This window comes from Lonchura striata, chromosome 12, assembly GCF_050655825.1.
Source record: "Lonchura striata isolate lonStrDom1 chromosome 12, ASM5065582v1, whole genome shotgun sequence".
In the NCBI taxonomy this organism is placed as follows: domain Eukaryota; kingdom Metazoa; phylum Chordata; class Aves; order Passeriformes; family Estrildidae; genus Lonchura; species Lonchura striata.
Genome location: NC_140714.1, coordinates 12,243,153 through 12,264,712, shown reverse-complemented (window position 1 = coordinate 12,264,712; position 21,560 = coordinate 12,243,153). Strand labels below are relative to the sequence as shown.

The 21,560-nt window shown below is 48.4% G+C and overlaps 1 protein-coding gene across 7 annotated transcripts in view; it reads left to right on the top strand.

Moving 5' to 3' along the window:
• Window positions 1-21,560, top strand: part of FLNB (filamin B) — an 88,201-nt gene that overhangs the window by 5,492 nt on the left and 61,149 nt on the right. For 5 of the 7 annotated variants that reach the window (XM_021532436.2, XM_085590535.1, XM_085590533.1 and 2 more), the window contains exons 3-4: window positions 11,070-11,170; window positions 12,152-12,559. In XM_021532436.2, coding sequence (XP_021388111.1) covers window positions 12,211-12,559 — 349 coding nt within the window. In that variant the 5' untranslated portion in view covers window positions 11,070-11,170; window positions 12,152-12,210. The other 2 variants (XM_085590537.1, XM_085590536.1) reach the window with 2 other exon arrangements.

The window sequence follows — 21,560 nt, the reverse complement described above, 5'->3', positions numbered from 1 at the left end:
GCCCCTGCAAAACTGGCTGCAGCCCCATGAGCTGCTTTTGGCTGGGGCCCTGGGGTCGCAATGGAGCTCAGACTTGGAGGTGGCTTCAGCTGCCCCTGCTGCAGAAGGATCCCTTCATGACCATGTGCCAGAATTTTTCTCAGTGCTGTCAACACACCTCCTCTTGCCTGGCCCTTCTGCTGTGCTGTCTGCAGTGTGGTCAGGCTTCCAGTTATTTCAATACTGTGTTTTATATGCTCTTAATTTTATAACAAGATAGAGGTTGATCAATACTTTCTGCTATTTCCTGCCTTCTCTCACAGCACTGGTTCAAATAGGTATTAAATCAAAAACTCCAGCTCTCTCTGTGAATCCAACCCCAGCACTCAGGGTATGGCTATGAGGGATGCACAGGATGTGCCAATCCTCATCTCAGGGTGAAGGAACATCTTTTTGCTGCTCTTCATTTCCCTCTAGGAGGGAGCACTGGTGAAGGAGCAGGCTGCAAGAACACGAGAGCACTGCCCGGAGATTGTGGGCTGTTGCAAAAAGATACCAGACAATAACTTAAGAAAATCTGCCCATTGGAATTGGAGGTTCAGAAGTGCTAATGGCCAAGATAACATGTTCTTTATTGCAAACAGGCATCTGCAGTGGCCTCAAAGGCCTGGATATCTGACTGCCCTACTACATGTATCAAAACCCCTCTTCGGAGTCTCAGTCCCAAATCCAGTCTCTAAAGCCAACAGTGATGGTATCACATTCGTTTTTCATTTCTGTGTGGGCACTGTGCCCATGCAGTTATAACACAGCTGAGTCTGATTTTCATATAGTTCATTGTTTACTTATGATTTACTATAAAGTTGAGCTTGTCTTATTTATGAGCAGCCATGAAGATATGGGATTTCATCCACTGGGTGATGACTCATTCATTGGGTTGGACTCTTTAGCTCCTAATACGTGACATATTTTGGACTATTAGATGAATAGCATTTCTGCACTGAGCCCAAATTAAATGAGGTGAATGGAAATAATTAGTTGTTTGTTTTTAAAATCATGTTTGTAGCTGGGTTTGTGCTCGTTCAGCTCTGGGCTCGTTCTAGCAGTGTGCACAAGGGCAGGATGAGTTGCTGTACGCTATGGTAGAGAGGTGATGAGCAGCATTTCTGAGTCAGACGTCTAAACATGCCAGGGGCGACTTTGCTTTGTTTCTCTTGCAACAAGGAAAAGCTTTGCGGTGATGGAGCATTTGATACTTTCTATGAACTTTAATGACTGCAACATTTCTTGTGCTGCTGCAAACAATTTGAGAAGCTAATTTGTAAAATCACTCATAAAAATCTCATGTTCTTTCTGTAATAATAAAACTCCTCGGCTGGAAAAAGAAATACAAATCCTCAGAAAGAGTAGCTCAGCAGGAGTGTACTTCAGCCGCTCTTGTCTTGGGCATGCTCTCCCCTCCTGTGGGTGCGTCATGCCCCATGAGTTCAGCAGGAAGAATTCATGCACAGGCAGAAACATCGCCCCCGGTAATGCTCAACTACATAAGGAAAATGAAAAGTTTTTAAAACATTTTCCCCCTGTTCCTACCCCCAGCTCTGAGGGATGGTACCAGGACCATGGGAAACGTCGGAGTAACTTTGTCGCAGTGAGCGGTTGCTACAGCTTACAAGTTTTTACAGCCAGGAGCCCTGCCAGCAGAAATTTATGCCTCCATTTCAGCAGTAACGATGCTTCCCAGAGCTGTCAGCCGGCAGCGGGCTGGGAGGCAGCAGCGGGGCGTGTGGGGGACTCGCCATGACATAATCACATTCCTGCGGCATGAGAAGATACTCCCAGGCCGCAGCAGGGGCAGCACAGCCCCTTCGCTGCTCCCACCCCACCACTGCAGTTCTCAAGGCCTGAAGAGTGCGAATGAACCCATCAGCTGCGCAGGCTTTGTGTGATTTTGGGGCAGAGTGGCTGGAAAGTTGCCCATTGGAAAAGGATCTGGGGATGTTGGTTAACAGCAGCTGAAGACGAGCCCAGGTGTGCCCAGGGGGCCAAGCAGGCCAGTGGCATCCTGGCTGTGTCAGCAATAGTGTGGCCAGCAGGACCAGGGCAGTGATTGTCCCCCTGTACTGGGCACTGGTGAGGCCACAGCTCAAATCCTGGGTCAGTTTTGGGCTCCTCACTGCACAAAGACATTGAGGTGCTGGAGTGTGTCCAGAGGAGGGCAGGGGAGCTGGGGAAGGGGCTGGAGCACAGGTCTGCTCGGGACTAGCTGGGGGAGTTTAGCTTGGAGAAAAGGAGACCTGGGGGAACCTCATGGATCTACACCACCTGAAAGGATCAGTCTCTTCTCCCAGGTGTAACAAGTGACAGGACAGGAGGAAGCAGCCTCAAGTTGCACCTGGGAAGGTTTAGATTGGATATTAAGGAAAATTTCTTCACTAAAAGCACCGGAATGGGCTGCCTAGGCCAGTGGTGGAATCACCATCCTGGAAGGTTTTCAAAAGCCATGTAGTTGTGGCACTGAGGGACATGATGGTGGTGGCTTGGCAGTGCTGGGCTAATGGTTGAACTTGGTGATCTTAGAGAGATTTCCCAGCCTAAGCGATTCTACGGCTCTATGATTTCACCGTTGCGGGGTTTTTTGGTAGGGATTTTTATCAAATGAAACCAATAAGGAATTTTGCTAGGGCTCGTCCGGCGCCGGGAGCGGCGGGGCCGCCGCGAGGGCCGGGCCAAGCGGGCTCCGTGGTCCGGCAGGGGGCAGCAGCGCCAAGGGCTTTGTGGGGCCCTGAGCCCGGAGGGGGCACGGAGCCCGGAGGGGGCACGGAGCCCGGAGGGGGCACGGAGCGGCGGGCACGGAGCCCGGAGGGGGCACGGAGCCCTGAGGGGGCACGGAGCCCTGAGGGGGCACGGAGCCCTGAGGGGGCACGGAGCTCTGAAGGGGCACGGAGCCCTGAAGGGGCACGGAGCGGCGGGCACGGAGCCCTGAGGGGGCACGGAGCCCTGAGGGGGCACGGAGCTCTGAAGGGGCACGGAGCTCTGAAGGGGCACGGAGCCCTGAGGGGGCACGGAGCGGCGGGCACGGAGCCCTGAGGGGGCACGGAGCCCGGAGGGGGCACGGAGCCCTGAAGGGGCACGGAGCGGCGGGCACGGAGCCCTGAGGGGGCCCTGAGCCCGGAGGGGGCACGGAGCGGCGGGCACGGAGCCGGGCTGGGCTCGCAGGCACCCCCTGCCCACTTCATCAGTGGTCCAAGGAGCCGTCAGAGCGGCTGGATCTGCCGGGAAGGGAAGCCGGTCTGCCACCCCTCAGACAACAAAGCCGTTCTCCAGTCGTACTTGACCGGTTGGCAGCTGCTACATCACTCCCTGCCACTTCGCTACTGGAACTTTGCTGCTGTCAAGGAACCCGGGAGAGAATTTCTGCTTTGCAAAAGGAAAATTTGCAGTTGCTGTGAGAACCGCAGAAAACTCAGCACACCGCTGCCGAGGCTGGCGAAGGAGCAGGAGGAAGGCTTCTGTGGAGCCAAGCCTGCCACAGAACAGAGAACGGCTCATCCATCTGTGTGGAGCTCCCAGGCTCTGGGTGTGGCTGTGTCACGGTACCTGTGCCAGCTGAGCACCAGCAGCACCAGTGTGTTAACAGCCAGATTGGTGCTTTTCCCACAGGACCAAAGTCTTTTGCTGTGGGGTCTTCCTACCTGCTGCTCCCAGAGAGATGGATATAACACAGGTGTGCTGGCATCTGCCTTGCTCAGCCCCATGCTTTAGGACACAGTCATACCAGCTGCTTGCCAGCCAGCAATGGCAGTGCCAAGGAACTAAAGTCCATGCAGAACAGAGGAAGAGTTTTACATACAAAGTTCAACCAAGAGAACGTATATCCAGACGACAATGGCTGTGAAGAGAGCAGAAGGAGACTTGTAGGTACACCTGGCCCTCCTGGTGCATCTTGCAATCTGGGGGCTGTTTCTGGTCCCTAAAGGAGCTGCTGCTTCCTCCCTCTCAGGCTTGAGCCTTAGAGAAGCCAAAAGCAAACAAGGGCCCCCAGAGGCACCTGGGCAGTCACCATGCTGTGCCTGTGCAAACATCCAGTGCCTCTGAGAGGGCAGTGGTGATAACCCAGAGCTTTGCAGAACTCCTGCAGCCCTGCACTGATGACATCCTCACTGCCATGACCCTGTGGGGCTTCCACATAGTACAACTGGCCCCAGCTGGATCGGATCACCCCCATCCTGCTGCAAACCATGTTATCACCAGGGCTGTAAAGATAAAACCACTTACCTGGGGCTGCTCTATCTTTAACTCACTCTTCCCTCCCCCTCTTACAACCAGTATTGCAGCAATGAGGCAGCTGGAACTAAGGCACAGTGGCCACCTCAAAAACAGTTCTCAAACAATGGCCCAGCCCTGTTCCTCTTTTACATTTGGCTCTTGCTCACTTTGATTGTAGGACTGGGCTTGCCAGGGCTCTGGTTTTCCCCTTCTGCATCATACCAGGCTCTTGGTTGGTGTTTTAGCAGGTAGGGAAGTGACAATACTTACAAAGTTCCTTGCTTGGAGTGCCACACCAGATGGCTGAGCTGAAGTGCAGCACCAGCTGCTGCAGTGGCTGAATTGCCCTTTGAAATACACAGCTCCTTGATTGAAAAGGGTCTATCTTTACTTTTTTGTCCTTTTCAATTAGATAGCTTGTAACTGGGCTCATTCTCAATATTACCTCCCATTTCAGGATTGCCAGGCACACAAGGAGCAAGAGGTGCCAGCTGCCCAGCTAGCTCCACTGGTAGCACCTTTCTAATGCCACTGTCTGCCATTAGTATCCCTTCTAGTCTTTTGGGCCTGCTTCACAAAATCCAGGAATCGTCATTTGAGAAAAGCAGGAACCTGGGAATTGCAGGTTTTGCTCTACAAGCCAAAGGCTGAGCTAGAGCAAAGTGAGGATCCCCCTAGGGGAATCTCACATTTTTTAGGGAAAGTATACAGCCAGAGAAGATCCTAGGAACTGGAATTGGTAAGGCACTGACTGTGCCATGGGTGATCTATTAATCTTTCTTCCTGCCCTGTTTTGTCCCATCTGAGAACTCCAGTTTCTTTGGACAAACCCTTGCTGAGTTGTCCCCAGACACCCAGCCCCTTAGTTCATGCAGTACCCTACACACAGCTCAGGGTTTTCCAAGCCTCCATCTTCCTCCTGCCCACCCTGGGGTGGTGTCTTCCATTTGTTCCGGGACAGTGGCAACACCCTGCCTTTTCCCCCTGCTGGTGCTTCATGAACCCACACACCCGCCTTTCCTCTTTGAGGGTGTTGCTAGGCAGAGCTCAGCTGCAGGACATTGTTATGCTGCAATATACTCACTAATAGCAGAACTGACTAACAACTATGCAGGGGGAAGGGTGGCTTGAGGCTGGTGGGTGCTGATCAGGCCCAAGTGCTTTTCTTCTGCTTTTTATTATTCCGAATTCTCACCCAAATCAATGTGATGCTGTCCACAGAGAACTCCTTCTGGTTCTGCAACATGTTTAAAACCTTAGATTCCTTTCAAGTAGAGGAATGCCCCCAAACACATGGCCTCACACGTACAAGTATTTATGGAGGAAGTTAAATTCTCTAATTGCTTGGCTGGATCAAGCCCAGGCTGCCAGCACTGCAGTGAGCTGAGCAGCAGAACAATGTACAGCCCTTGTGTCCTTATGCACCAGGCAGGGCTTATCAGCCCGTGTAGGGGCTAATAAAGCAGCTTTCAAATGAGTCAGTAGACTTAAAGCTTCTTTTACGCAAGTCTTCTGTCTGGGAATATTTTTGTAAGAATGTTTAAAAAAGAAAGGAGCATGACTTCAGCTTTTTGCAGAAAGCAAATCCACTTAAAAGTGCTTCTGGGGTTGATTATTTGCCATCATGAGAACACCGTCGTGGGATCAGTAGAAGCGAGCACCACAGTGTCATGCCTTTCCTCTGAAATAGCTGGGATTTTGTGTTTTCACTCACTCTGTGCACTGGCATTCTCACCCCACTGCTGCATCCTGGGGTGTGTGCCAGGAGAGCCAAATAAACTCTCCCTTTGGCTGACATAGGTCAACAATTTTTGTTTATGTTACACAGAAAAGTTTTGGTTTGTTTAAAAGATATACACTGTTCCCCTGGAAAGCGTTCCTTCCTATGCTACATCCAGCTGTCCCAAGGAGGAGTTTGGCTACTCCTCTGAAGTCAAACAAAACTATTCATCTGTATCTCAGGTTACATCAGCTCCTGAAGAGTAACTGGGAAACACTTGGAATTCTGTGTAGTCCATGAGCTCTGGCAGACTTGAGATGTTTAATTCCAACTTTACACTGTCACTCCTGCAAACTCCAACTCACAGAGTAAAAGCACAGAAATTCCAACCCTGAGAAATATGGGTGTATCCTCTTAGGAAGAGAACTCTCATTACCCTGAGTGCAAACACAAGCAGTAAGGTTGGAAGTAAGCAGAGAAAATGTCTAATGAGGCCCGTGTCTGCCGTATCTGCTAGGGGCAGGAAGCCCTGATTAGCTGCACACTGGAGCATTGTGTGGGTTTGTATAGGATCTGACTTCCCAGGTCATGAAATCAGATCCTGAGTTATTTTAAAAATGAGCTGCTATTTCAAATTATTTTTCAACTTCATGTTTGATATGTCAAGTCACATTTATTTGGGTAAGCTATGTTTCGCACGGACACCCACAGTGCAACCATTGCTGCATTCCTGGTGCTGGGGGTGGGGGAGGTTCTGGCTGAGAGCAGGCACTGCTGTGGGGACAATTGCACTGCCAGGCATTGTCCTCAGGTACCAGCACAACTTTGTTTGGATTTTGGAAAGAGAGATACTTATATATGGTGGTGATGAGTATGTGTTTTTTCATTCAAAAACAACTTCACTAAACAGAAGTAAAATTAAACAACCTGCATCAGTTTATCAGTCAAAAAAAATAGATGAACCAAGAAAAAGATAACAACTTCATAACATTTCATGGGAACAAGCAGCAAGGGTATTTTGGACAAATAAATTAGGTGAATTCCAGCATGAGACACTCCCAGGGAATGCCCTGTCCTTGCTCCTCCAGTATGTGCTAGATGGATTGCAGTTTAGTTTTCTCCTCTGGTTTCAGGATAGCAAAAAGCACAAACAACCTTGCTCTTGGGCTGTTTAGGGCCTTTGTCAAAACCAGACCTTTAAATTCCAGCTGTGGGTCTCCCTGGGACTCAAGGCAAAAGCAGCACTGCAAGTTCTGGCAAAACACTGTGTTTGCCAGATGGATGCTTCTTTTGGCACCAGTTTCAGCTTCTGGATACATACATGATGCAGAAAGACATATATATACACATATATAATGCAGCAAGAACTCTGTGCAGAAGAAAGTCCATGTTCTTCCAGACACAGAGAGATGAAAATTGCCCCAGACACAACTGCTACTAGAAGCAACTCTTGCCTGAATAGACTTCCCAAATATATATTTCAATGCAAATTCTAGAACAAGTTATATTCTTCAGCATATTTCCAGAGATTTCTCTGCCTAATAACATCCCTCTCTCTGATTTGGGCTGAACTGCTGCTGCAGGCTCTCATACTGCTGTCTTCCTTGGATAACAGAGGAGGAAACAGAAGATGGAAAAACTCAGAACAAGTTGTATCAAAGGTCCTAGCCAATATCTGTTTAATGTAGAACTTCTTTGCCTTCCATAGAGCTGCTGAATAAGGAAAATGCAATCCATATGATGCAATCCATTTGATTCATGCTTTGACTTGAACAGCTTGGTTTGGCTTCACTTCGTAGAGATCATGGTAACAAAAGAAGATGTTTAATGACTACATAAATTGAGAAGAAACACTTCTATTGTCTTTCAGAACCCAGTAAATAGGTAACGGGTGAAGAAAATGTGCAGTATGTGACACGGGAGGCTGGGAGGACCCAGCTGTGATGCTGAGCCAGGCTCGGTGCTGCCAACACGCAGCAATGCATTTATGGTCACTTAGTCATGAAATTCCTTTGAGTTTCCATGCCTGTGGCTTCTGAAAAGGCAAACCTTTAAGTACTGTGAGCCACGGCTGCTGGATCTTTAGCATTACTGGCTGGGTGCTGGGTTAACGGATGAGCTGCCCCGTGGGGATGTGAGGATTAGCATCTGCACACTGGTGTGAATAAGCTACAATTTATTTTATGGCGTTTGTTATCCATGGCTTTTGTTTTAATGCACAATGCTGTCCTGTGTTTGGATAAGGCTATTATGTGCCAAAAAATTATAAATATTTAAAATCTCCTGATAAATTTCTAAAGCTACCCGGGTGCTATAGCCCAGTTATTCTTTTTCCAAGCCTTTGCCCTGACAGGTCACAAGTTTTGACAGCCCCAGGGCACAAACCTTCAGTGTGCTGCTGCTTTGACAGAAACTTTTGGAAAAGATGGAGGCATCCTGCTGGCTTTTCAGTACATTTCTGCTGAGATATGATGCATCTTCAAAGTCACTTGTGTGAGGTTAGTTGTAGTGTGGGAAAAAAATTGTCATTGCTCCTTGTGTATTAGCAGCACCACTGAAATCTTCAGAAGGTGACATTTCTGTTGCACAGATCCTCAGAGATGTGATAATTAAAGCATGACCTGCTGGGGCAGAGAAAAGTCCTTTTACCTGCAAAGACTCAGCCTGAATGCTCAGCCATGGCTGATTCCTGCTCTAAGAAAAATGTGCAGATGTTGGATTAACAGTTGAAATTAATTCTGATTCTTGTACTCTTACAATCAAAGCAATCTGTCGATGAACAATATGTCAAGCAGAGAGCATGAACAGTGTCCCAAATGGCTGGGATCTCTCATGTATGGCTCATGACTTGGAGGAATCCAAGAACATATCATCACATGAGACTGTGATAAGTTGATTACTCCGAAACAGACCTGACTTCGTTAGTCACCCCATCATGTGCTGTTCACTGATGTCAGTGAAGGCCCATGCTGCAGCTCCCCACACCCTTCTGCTTTTGCAAAACCAGGCTTCAAGAGACAATGACAGTGTTCTTCCTTCCTTGTATCTGCATCAAGCAAGTAAAGGAAGAATGGAATGGAAAGATCTTTGTCATACAGGACAAATCAAAACAAAAAAAAGTATCCACCCCAGAGCATAGTATTGAAATCTCCCTCCCTTTCTGTCTATATCCACACAAATATCTACTCATATAAATATGCACATAAGGTATTTCTGCAAGGCATACATTAGTTCATTTGTAATAATATACAGTACCAAGATGTTATTCCAGCAAGTACAGATTCATGGGTTAGCTTGTTTTTATTTCTCAGTCTCCTGATGAAACTTGAAACATGGGTTCACTTGTGTTAAACTGTCTTCCAACTTCATTTAAAAGGAAACGTATTTTTCAGGTCAAATACGACCCCAAGAAAAATCCAATTACAGAGCAGTACAGAGAGACTCTCTCATGGGTAGATGAGACCAAGCATTGATGCCCAGCCCTGCAGTTGCTGCCACAGCTGGATATCACATTTTTGGCCAAGCAGGTCCCAGACAGGGCACCTCTCCTGATCTCAGTCACCTGTGAAGGCGATGGGGTGCCGTGCAGGCAGAGGCCTGCCTCTCTTCACTTGCAATCAACCAGAAATCTTGATCAGACTGTATCTGTGAGGGTCATCTATGACTGGGAAGAAAGGAACGAAACAAGATCTGTTCCTCAGAGCAGAAATCATTTTGCTTTTTTCATTCTCTTCCCATAAAGCAGTCTTTGTTTCCCAATAATCATGAAAGCAGTCAGGATGCAAAAGGCTGAATTTGGATCAAAAGCCCTGTGATGTGCAGGGAAGGGCAGCTGTGACACAGGCTGCTGCATCCAGACCACCAGCACCCCACCAACCCTGCATGGTCCCAACAGCAACAGCCTTGACTGTGCCACTGCCCTTGTCCTGAGTCTCACGGGGTGAGCTGGGCTTGCATGTCTGTGCCAGAGCTTTGCTGAGCACTTTCACATCTGGTTTTGTGCCTCAGTGCTTCTAGTGGGATGGATGGATGGATGGATGGATGGATGGATGGATGGATGGATGGATGGATGGATGGAGTGGTGGAAAACCACTAAAAGAAACCGCTGTCCTTATGTGTGCAGAGTATGTCATTGCACAGTACATCATTGGGATAAAAATTTTCTTTGCTGAGTCTATGGAAAAAATTACTTTTATTGAAAATTTTAGTGAAATACCTAAGTTAAAAATAGAGGTCCTCGTACTAACTCTGTCTTTTTTCTGCGCAATTCCTATTCACTGCCTTTGTTACAGAAAAAACAATGGCTGAAGTTTCAACTTGCTGAATGGCATGGGCACAAAGTGATATTGAAGAGTGTGCATTACTAGGTGTGTCAGTGAAAAGGAATGGAAATTAAAATATTATAAGCAATCAGCTAATCTGGATGTGGAATGGTTGCTAAGGAGTCCCAGCCCAGGCCAAAGTCAATAAGCAATTAGTATCTATTAAAAGATGAAGTATAGGATGATGGGAGAAAAGTCCTTGAGAAAAGGCTCAGCTCCATGTTTCCAGGCTGCTCTCCCCTGGGCTGGACAAGCCTGAGCTGACAGCAGAGAGCTGCTCGCAGAGGCACAGCCTACCCTGGCTGCAGCATCTCTGTGCCCTGTCACTGGTTTTGCTCTGTAAATAAAAGCTCTCACTTAGTGGCAGATTTTATTTGAATAATAAAAACAGCTTCAGTAATTTGAGGAAAGGGCAGTGACATGCCATGAGATACACTTCAACATTTTAGTATACTAAATCTGACCTCTGATTTCTTTGAGAGTTTTAAAACAGGAGGCAATGCTGATTAGGGAACAATGGAAGTTTAGACTAACTCCTACATTACCTCACCTTCGTATTTGCTTCTTTCTTAATTTATTGTCACCAAATGCATCTAATATAAAGTATTCTGGAGGAAGGATCTATTAGGTCACTGGAGAGAAACCATGGTGTGATGGTTTAGCAGAGGCATTAGAATAACACCCTTGCACATCTGTATTTGAATTTTCTAGCTGAAAATAACCATAGTAATTTAATTTAGACTTTACTGACTGTATTTTAATGGATTTGTTTTCTCTGACAGACACCTGCACCTTTCAGAGTGGCAGCCTTGATGTAAATAGGTGGACACACACACACTTCGCTTGAATCAGCGGAGCAGCTCCCGGTAGCAAAGCCAAGACCGTAAGTGCGTGCTGGGTTAGTGGGTGGGCACAGGCTTCCCTCGGGATAGGGTCACGCAGGGACGCCTCACCGCAGCTTTCAGGGACCCAGTAAGTGTCATGAGATATCTCGGCGACCTGCAAAAATTCATTGTGGAGCAATGGAGTAGCTCTATTGACTCTGCTGTCATCAAATGAGTCAGCGGCAAGTCAGTCTTGTATGTCTACAGGGAGTGGCCCGCCAGGAAATCATTCACAAAAGTGGGGGGAAAAGCGAAGAACCCCCCAAGAAATCGAACCGTAACTGACTGCTTTTAAAGGTTTCTATTATTTATAAAATCGTGTGTGTCGGCACAGAGGCTGCCGTCGCGTTGCCACATCGCACTCCGTGTGAGCACCCTCAGCCTCTCCCGGCGCAGGCTGTGCAGAACCGAATCCCCCCAGCCCGGAGCCCGGGCTCTGCCGGCCCGGCGAGAGGTCACCCACCGTGGCTGCATCCACCCACGGCCGTCACTCGGCTGGCGGCTGACCTGTGTCGCCTGCGCGAGTGGGGCTGTGCGGGTGGGTCGGAGGCTGCACTCCTGTTCCTACTGCGGGTTTCATTTGTCTGTGGGGTGAGGGAGCTGCACCCCCACTGGGCACCAGCGCCAGGCCAGCTGCGATCCTGCCCGTGCCTGGGGGCTGCGCCCAGCCCCGCCCGGCACCTGGGCCAGGTTAAGTGTCGGCCCAGGGTGGTCCCGGTTCACCAAGGGCTCTGCCAGGCCGGGCCAGCCGAGCCGAGCCCATCGCAGGCCGGCCCCCGCGGGCCGCTGCGACGGGGCGCGGGGTTGATGCGGCGGAGGGCGTGCCGCTCCCGGTGGATAAATACCGGGCGGCGGCGCGGGGCCGCGCAGAGCGGGCGGGTTGGATAGCGGGGGAGGCGGCAGTAGTGAGAGCAGGAAAAGGAGAGCGGCCTCTGCTGAGCGCGGCGCTCTTCACTCTCTCTCTCTCTCCCTCCCCGCAGGCGGCCGGGCGGGGCGCGGGCGGGGCGCAGCGGATCGAGGAGGCGGAGCGGGGCCGGCCATGAGCACGCAGGCGCGGGGTCAGGGCGCGCGGAGAGCGGCCGATCCCGACGGCGAGATGCCCGCCACCGAGAAGGACCTGGCGGAGGACGCGCCTTGGAAGCGGATCCAGCAGAACACCTTCACCCGTTGGTGTAACGAGCACCTGCGCTGCGTCAACAAGCGCATCGGCAACCTGCAGCATGACCTGAGCGACGGGCTGCGGCTGATCGCGCTGCTGGAGGTGCTCAGCCAGAAGCGCATGTACCGCAAGTACCACCAGCGGCCCACCTTCCGCCAGATGCAGCTGGAGAACGTCTCGGTGGCCCTCGAGTTCCTGGAGCGGGAGAGCATCAAGCTGGTCTCCATCGGTGAGTGCGTCTCCGGCGGGCCGTTTTGTTGCTTTCTCGTTTAATTGTGTTTTTTCTTGCGCTGGATCATTGCCTGGCGGAACCATGACGAGGCTCAGAGCAATAGGGGCTGCGGGCTCGGGAGCTGAGGGACTTCTGCTGCTTCTGTTTTTAAAGAGTTCTGTGTGCCGTGGGGCTGCCCACAGCCCGGCTGTCGGGGCTGGCAGTGCGCTCCTGTCCTCCTCAGCGTCCCTCATGGTCACTACTTCATAGGTGAAGCTTCGCTTTCAGGTCTTTCCTGAAGAGACCTACTGCCCAGAGCGTGTTCTTTCCATGTGCAGCCACTTCCTCCAGGCACTGATCCCTCCAGCAGCCCGGCAGAAATATGCGGCAGGACGATGCTGCTCTAGCTGGGCGTACCTGGCTCCGGGCACGGTGCCGGCGCCAGGCTCTCACGGCTGTGCGGAAATAGCTGCAGCCGTAGGTAGGATAGGAGAGCGGAGAGACTTTGCTCTCCACAGCCCAGTAGATGATGCCAGTGTTCAGATTAGCACTGATGCCTAAGCGGAGTTGCAGCTTTTGAACAACATTGTACTTTCTCCTCAATCTTTCTGCTGCGATAGGTTACGGCAGGAATTGTTCAAGGAACGCTGCTAAGCCTAGGTAATGGGTGCTTTGAGCTACTGCCAACCAGGCTGGCATTAGATTTGCCTGTCCATGCCATAGTGGAGCGTGCAGTTGGTTGGTAGCTGGTGGTTTGGAGAGAAGGCTGCTGGCATGTGCGGATGATCTCTCATGAATGCATTCAATGACCGTTTGGGGAATAGCTCAGGTGTGGCCACAATTTAGTCTGTAAAGCAGTAATTTGAATGCCTGAGAGATCTCTGGGAAGGAATGTGAATGCCTTTTCTAGCTCTTTGCCGGATAACTATAACTACTGCTTCCTGATGACTCTGGCCTCGTGAATTGCACAGTTGAATTTGTAGTGTGGCTCTTCTCAGTTTTCCTAAATGCTTGGCCAAGGTAAAAGCTGTTTCTCTTCAAAGGCAAGAAAATAGAAACTTCTCCAGTTTGGGAGAGACCTGTCCCTTTCTGGAAACCTGTAGCCGCGTACCCTCTTGTTCCCCTGTGCTAGTGTGTAAAAGCAGCTTTGGACAAGAAGTGAGGACTGTTGGTCCAGAGTGGCCGATTGTCCTCCCTGGGCAGAACAGCTAACTTGCAGCTGGGAATGAAGTTGGTGCTAATTATTTACTTAGAGATGGATTCCCTTTGTACCCAGTGGGGTTCGAATTGCAGCTGCTAATTCCTGGGCTGAGCTTTTGCTAATATCAGAGCTCACCTTTCTGTGGCAGGTGCTGGACTAGCTCCAACGCCAGGCCAGCACTCCCCTCCTATTGTATTGTTTTCCCTAGAAAAATGTTGTTGCTCCAGCTGCTTTCCTCTTTGTCTGTGGAACTTCCCGAGGGTGACGGGCTTGGGAGATCAAGGCTACTCCAGCAAGTCTGGCTTTCAGTGACTTCCGTTCTAGAAATGCTGCTCCAGCAGCACAGCTCCTTTGCACAGTTAGGCTGAACTGCAGGGTATCTGTAACCATTTAAGACATGTCTATTTGTTTTACAGCTTACTTGCTTTGTGTTGATTATTAAAAAACCAAACTCTGAGAAAACTTGAAGCTTTGAGAGAATGGAATGACTATGACTGCTAATGCTTTTGCCATATCCAAGCCTCTCATGAAGGAGTGTACAGCTCCATCAGTGCTCTGCCACCTGAGCTGAAGCCAAGGAGTAGCACAGGAGCCCTACTGTACAGTCCTGGATAAACTGAGCCTGTCCCAAAAAAACATGCTGAATGCCCTTTCCAAAAAAGACATTCTGAGTGAGCCTTGCAGTGCTCTGCTGGGTTGAAGGGCTGAAGCCCTCAGCACCTATCCTGCAGATGCAGCATCCACTGGGATCACTACCTGCCCCTGGTGTGTTCTTCTCTGCAGGTTCTGAAGAACTTGAGGCTTTCTTTTTGTTTCTACTGTTTAGTCTCTTTTGTGTTGTTCAACAAAATCAGGGCCATTGCAAATCCTGGAGGTGAAGTGAAAAAAAAAACCAAACTAGTAAAGGCTCTAGGTGGAGAACTTTTATGACCAGCTTGGTCTTCAGGGCCTGGGGTGTTTAGCGCCAAATCAACTGGGGAAACCTGACAGCTGTGCCTGCTGGATTTCTGGCATTAATAATGCCATCAGACCTCTGCTAAGTGGATGCAGTGCCTGTTCCAGTTATTATTTAACTTCCAAGAACATTTTGGAAGCCATGTGTTATGGCTCAGCTACTGCTGCTGTACTACAACCACATTTTAAAATCTTTTCAGTAGCAAGGTTTTGGCATTCAATGTTTGTATATTTAAAATAAGTCTGCCTATTCACAGTGTTTGACCACAGCCCTTTCTGGATGCATATTAGAAGCCCAATCTCTCCTGCTGCTGTTACCCAGTGTTTAGTCTCTGCTCAAAGTCGTTTGCTAGTTTCAGGAAGCTTGTCTTCTGGGCATGAAGTGTCTTCAATTCAATGCAAAATTGACTGCATCTGTGATCTACTGTAAAAAAGACCATCTTTGTGCCATCCAGCAAAGATAAGAGTGAATGCTTTATGCCATCCAGCAAAGATAGGAGTGAATGCTCTGAAAAAGCTGCTGTGGGAGCAGGTGACTTCACGGAGCCCTCTGCTCAAAGTGAGGTGGCTGCTGTGCTGCTCAAGTGTTAACAAGTATTAAGTCTAGCCTTTTTCTTTGTCTGCTAGACTGAGATAATTGCAAATTCCTGGGTGCTGAGTGGCATGCTGCATGACAGGCATTGGGAGTAGGATGCCAGGAATGTAGAACACAAGGGCTTTGCTCTTGGCTGAAGGGGCTGATCAACTCTACAGACTGCTTAGCAGAAAAGGGAGGGGAGCTGAAGCTAATTTGGTATTGAGCTTGTCCCTAGAAACCCTGGTAACTGGTAATAGGTGTCAATTCATGTAGCCTAGAAACAGAGGAGTTGGGTGGCTGAAGCCTGGCAAATGGTTTTGGGGTGAGACCTGCCAAGTTGCACCCAAGCTTGCAGCCAGCAGGTCCTATTTGAAAACTCTTCTGCTCAGTACCTCTTGGCAATGTTCTCATGGCCACTGCTCATCCAGCAGCCTTGTGTCACTGGTAGAGGGAGAATGGGTGCCAAGCTGCCTTGTTGAGTGAAACTGCAGTCTTGGGCTGCTACAGTCATATTGAGCAAACTGAAAAATATGGTTTCTCTGCCAGGTTGCACTTTCACCAGGTAAGTGAGCTGACCTGGCTTGCCCCACAACAGCAGGATGTGAAGTGGCAGTGAAAGTCAATGGATGGGCAGTGGCATGTCTGTGCCATGGCAGTGGATCCAGTGCTGGCCTTGGCTACTGTTGTGTGATTTGTTTACAGATTTGTCTCTGTGGTGATCCTTTGTCCTGCTGCAGTGCATGCAGGGAGTTAAGCTATGCCAGGAAGGAGATGGCTGAGGAGAGGATAGGGCTATGATCATGGTCTATTGGTACTTGCCTCATGGTGAGTTTGGTGGTGGCATATCCCAGCTGCAGGGGTAGTGACCAAACCTAACCTGTGCATTGGGTGGGGTTTTGGTTAATGATCAAGTACTTGATGCACACACTGTGGTCTATAGTGTGCTTAAGTTGAAAGTATCATGACCTGTGAGTCTGAGGACCTTACAGAAATCTCATTTTAGGAAAATAGTTGAAAACCAACTTTCTTCCCTATGCTGCGGATACATTAAAGAGTGACAAAATAAACGGTACATTTCCAGAGGGAAAACTAGTCTCTTGTAAAACAGTAAATGTCTTGTTGTGTAACGCTTAGAGCTAGGTCCTTGAAAACAGAAAAAAGAAAATGTGTTTTCAGCCTGTGTTTTCAGCTTGTGTATGTTTAAGGGTTCTTTTGTCTCACTCAATGTTCTATTAACACATCATAAGGAGGTAGTCAAAATACACTTGCATTTTGTCTGCCACTTATCTGTGACTTCCTTGGATGCTGCTTTCTGGAAAATATCCAGTGTGTCTTGGAAGCAGATTTCTGCTTCTTGGAAATATGACAATAACTCCTTCTCCTTGAAAATAATTTTTGATAGATGTGCAGTGAACCTCTTCGCTGGAGATGGCTTCAGCTTTGGAAGGAACTTGGTCTCCTCAGGACCTTCTGTTTCAGTAGTTGGACTGCTGGTCTAATGAAAAAGTGCCTTTGCCTTGGAAGTGAGTTCCAAGTTACAGGAGACTTTAAGGTAGCTTACACAGACTGTTCCTGCATTCTTTTACATATGAGCGGAAACTTGTAAAGTGATCAAACTTCAGTAAAATTACTTAGGGCCAGATAGACTAATGTGCTAAACAGCTTTTTTATTTAAGGCACTGAAGGCTATGCCAGCTATTCAGGATGGACTGAAATCTTAACTGCTCCATATTCTAATGCCACGTCCTGTATTGATTTACATGGGGATGTTTAAATCTAAATGGATTAGGATAACTTTTCTAGCCTACAACTGTAACCTAAGAATGTGGTTAGCCTTGTGTGTGGTCATGCTGCTGTGTTGCCAGCATTGTTCTGTGTCTGCTCCAAGCAATGGGAAGTAAAACAATGGTCTCTGAATCCCCCAGGCTGCAGAAGAATTCTGTTTTCTCTTTGCTGCTCAGAAAAAGACTTTGATGAGCAGCTAGTTTGGGTCCTGAACAAGGATCTGCTAAGTTTAGACCACTAATCCATGTTTAGCAAGCACACCAGAGTGAAAGTGTTTTGCTGGTTATGCTGGAATGAACAAACCTCTGCTGTATTGTGATGCTTACCAGGTCCCTGCCACCAGCATCAGGTGGCCCTGTCTTCATTGACTGCCTGGCATGATAGTGTGCTCGTATGTCACCTGAGTCATAAGTCCTTACAGTAGAAAGGACGCAGAGCTCAGTGAACTGGTGTTTGGATCTGTCTGGTGTGGTACCAGTGTGGCTGAAGAGCCTGTCACAGTGGCTCTTGCTTACAAAGCATTGAGAGTGACTCTGGCTATTGCTGATGTAGCCAGGCTTTTGTAGACAAACTGTAGGTGCCTGTGAGGTTTTCTTGCTTTTTTTTGTGTCCTCTGATAGTTCTGTGGGTCCTGTTCTAGAGTGTCCACCCATGGGGAGGAGGAGTGCACCCTGGTATTGATGGTGGTTGGAAGTAGATGAGGTGGGTAGCTGCAATCAACTTGGATGTGGCAAGAAAAACGGAATTGGATATAATCAAGTGTAACTCTGCTGGAGGAAGGAAATGCTGTGTAGCTGAATGTTAACTGCTGTGGGAAGTTTTGAACCCAAAATATATGTGGAAAAGACTAGGGGAAGGCACCACCTACCCTCATTAGATGATCTGAGCAGTGTGGTACAGCTTTCACTATGTGGCACTGCTTGGCTTGTTGCAGTCTGAATGCCTGCTAATGGTCAAAAGTGGTGGAGGAACAGTATGTGTGTTTAGGTGGTGTTTGGAGAAGTAGGATTAGCAGTTTCATGAAGATACTGTGTCTGTGAAACTTGTGCTAGCTGCTTCTGTGTATTTTCTTGATTGCTGTACTTGTTTGTGTGTGTGGTAAAAGTGGATACTCACCCGACCCTCTTGCAACCCCCCCCACCAGGTGGGGTGAGTAGAGCTACCCTTGCTCTTCCTGGGAGCTTGACCTCCGGTTCAGAGTTGAGTCAGGTGAGATCTGAGGTTCTGTGCAATGGGCTAAGCAAGCTCTGCCTGTTTATTTGGATTTGTGCAATGAAACTCTAGTGAGTTTTCCCCCCTAGGTTCTGCTTCTGGGGACTTGGTGCTGATTTTCTTTCCCCACAAGACAAAAGTTTGTGTAGTTGCACTCCTCCTTGTTTGTGTTCCTCCTAAGGAAGAAATTGTGCTCTGTAATCTAATAGGGAGGACTTTCTTCTAGGTCATCATTAGGAGATAAATCCCAGTTCTGTACTCAAAAGCCTTGCAATAAGTGTATGCTGTATCTTAACCAGAAGGTTCTCTGGGCTCTGATGTGGTCTATAACCTGTCTGTCAGCCTTCCTTGGCTTTCTGTCCCTCCTGCAGCTAACCTTGAATTTTGAAGATGCCTACATGATATCTGGTACATCACAGTGAAGATTTTATCTGCTGTGGTGGGCTTTGGATTGCAAATCCTTGTGTAAGCACTATTCTGCTGTAAGTAGTTGAAATCTAACATCCATAGTGAGATGTATGCTATGTCTAGTTCCTACTGTGCTTGTACATGGTAACTGGGATGCAACCACTGCAAGAATAAACTGTGTTTTTTGTGTCAGTGAATACAAGCTAGGCACTTCAAACAGCGGCCAAATGAAACTTTGCCCAAGTTCCTGGGGAAGCAAGGGATGCCTAGCACATCCTCCCTTGTGGTGAGTAAATCAGCGGCTACTGCCCTGGGCTGCCTGGGAGTGGGCAGAGGGTGGAGTAGCTGAATCCTGTCTCCCCTGGTGTGATGGGTTGAAGTTCTTGGAACCTCCTACTGATATTGCCCTTGAAAGAAAACAGCCGTGTCTCTCTAAAGTGTCTGAGAAGAATGGCCACACAAGCAGCTTCACTGTCTGGTTACTAGTGGGATGCTTCCTCCAAGTGAGGTGATGGTCTTTTGCTGTTCCTTACAACCTGGAGAAGTAGACAACTAAACTAATGGGAAGGAGCCAGTAAATACAGAAGGTGGTCTCTTATTTTAAAGCATAAATTCAGCAGATATTTCAGAGTTAATTTGTTTGGGTCACTGAAATATAGCAAGTTTTACTGATCAGGCTGGTGAGTTGTTAGTGGCAGAGCTTGGACCATCCAGGCTGTGGCCTTTCTTGCAAAGGGATGAACTGTTTTCATCTAACAGCAGCAGCAGGTTGCATGAACTCTCCTGCCAACGTTACCCAGTAACAGTACAAAAATGACTGTGGGCTGCAATGACATCATGGGCTGTGGCTCCTTCTCCTTTGCTTCAGGCCATGCTGTAAATCACAACGCATTTATTTGTCAGAGCATTGAATTACTCTGGCATGAGCTGGCCAGGCTTCGTGGCAGCACAGTTCCCAAGTGATAGGTCCTCTGAGGGCGAGGTGGGCACAGACTGCCATGCAGACACTCAGCCTGCCTGCTGAGAGGGGAAAATTGGGCAATGGCTATTGCAGCACATCCCACTGTCACATTGCTGTGGTTGGTTCTGGCATGGTGTGGGTGCTGCACTGAGCAGGGGCTGTCAGCTGCCCTCTGCTCTCCCCATGCTGCTGGCGTGGCTCTTGCTGCATCCTACTTGCCTGGGTGAGGTGCAGGCATTTGCAACACTGGCCACAGCCCTCTGCAGGGCTGCTCTGCTTCAGAGCAGCAGCTGAAAGCACTGGAGGCAACTGCTAGACCATAGCTCATGTGCTTCCACCCACTTTTTGTGCTGAAACTTGTGTGATGAGCTCTAGGCTGAGCTATTAAATGCTGCTCTGAAATGCCAACTCCTATCTTTTGCATTGGTGCTGTGAGCATGTCTGGCCCTGAGGGCTGCTGCAGCCTGACCTGGGAGTAGGAAGCTGGTGGCTGCTGTCCTCTGCACCTCACAGCCCATGGCAATTTCGGGCTACCCTGTGTGCTTGTGTCTGCCTACTGGTTTTGATTAGTCTGTGGCCTCTCTTGCAAAGAGACAATGTATTCTGCATTTCTGAGCCTATATAAAATGCGCTGTCGTAGTTGGTGGGCCCAAAATGAGCAAGTGGTGAGCTATGTTATGTACACTATGTTGTGTCTGCTCTGGAGCCCTGCAGCAGAAGGCACAGCGTACAGAGCTGTGCTGAGCAAACACCCATGATATGTTCATTTGAAGGTTATTCAAACACAGAAGAGGAAATACAGTTCCCCTCAGCTAGATACTAACTTGCTCTATCTGTGTTTTCTTTAAGTGGTGTAATTAACTGTTTTGCATTCCCTTTTCTCACAACAACCTTGCAGTAGTAGGTGCAGCAATTTTAGTGGACTTTCCATGGGTCTTGGAACTAGTTCAAGTCTCAGTGCTAAAACACTGATGGGTACATCTTGGAGGTGAGATTTAGCTTTGCACAGATCCTCCCTTTGTTATAAGGTGAGTGATAGGAGCAGGTTTCCCTAGTCTCAGACTACAGGAGCAAAGAGCCTGATCTGGGGTATATGTGCAGGGTCCTGCATTTGTTTTTGATGCATCTTCCACACTGGGAACTGACAGTATAATAAATACACCTTGTATCTGTCATGGTGTGAGACACAAATCTTGGATTTATCTCTCTGCTTTTGATCCTTGCTACAGAACAGGAAATGCTGGCTTGCTAAACAAAACTGGCGTCTAACTGTATTCTTGATGGTGCAAGGTATCATGTGTTGCCTCACCATCACAGCTAGACAGTGAATTTCTGTAGGGCTTCTCTACAAAACTAGAAGTAATTCTGCTTGTTGGTCTCCCAAATAATTTGAAGTCTGGGCATCTTTGAGCCTCCTTCAGCATCTGGATGTTCCTGAAGGGCTGCTGTTTGCTGATGTCACTCTAGTTGCAGTGGCTCTCTGAGCAGTTGTCACTTACTCAGGCATGGCTTGTTGTCAAATTCCCTTGTAGGGGACAAGCTGGTGTCTGAATAGACTTAAAATACCATCTGTGGGAAGACTTGGGATGTTAATTGTGTTGTTTCAGTTTTGTTCTGGCTGTTGATTACCAGTGTGGTTGCATGCAAATATCCTATAGCTCATGTAACCGCTAGAACAAGATCAATGATCTAATTGAAAGTCAAATAGAAACAGCTTTGGTTGTCTCTGGGGATTATTTCTTTTGGTAGCTCTTTTAGATATGTAGTAAAAATGCAGCTATGAAGAAGCAGAAAATCTAGGCTAGTGACTGCCAGGTAAATTTGTGGTGACACTTGAAAGGGCAGTGACTTCTGGTGCCACAGCTGGAGCTCACCAGTGCTGGACACTGCTACTATCAGAATTTGGGGCTAAGACATGGAG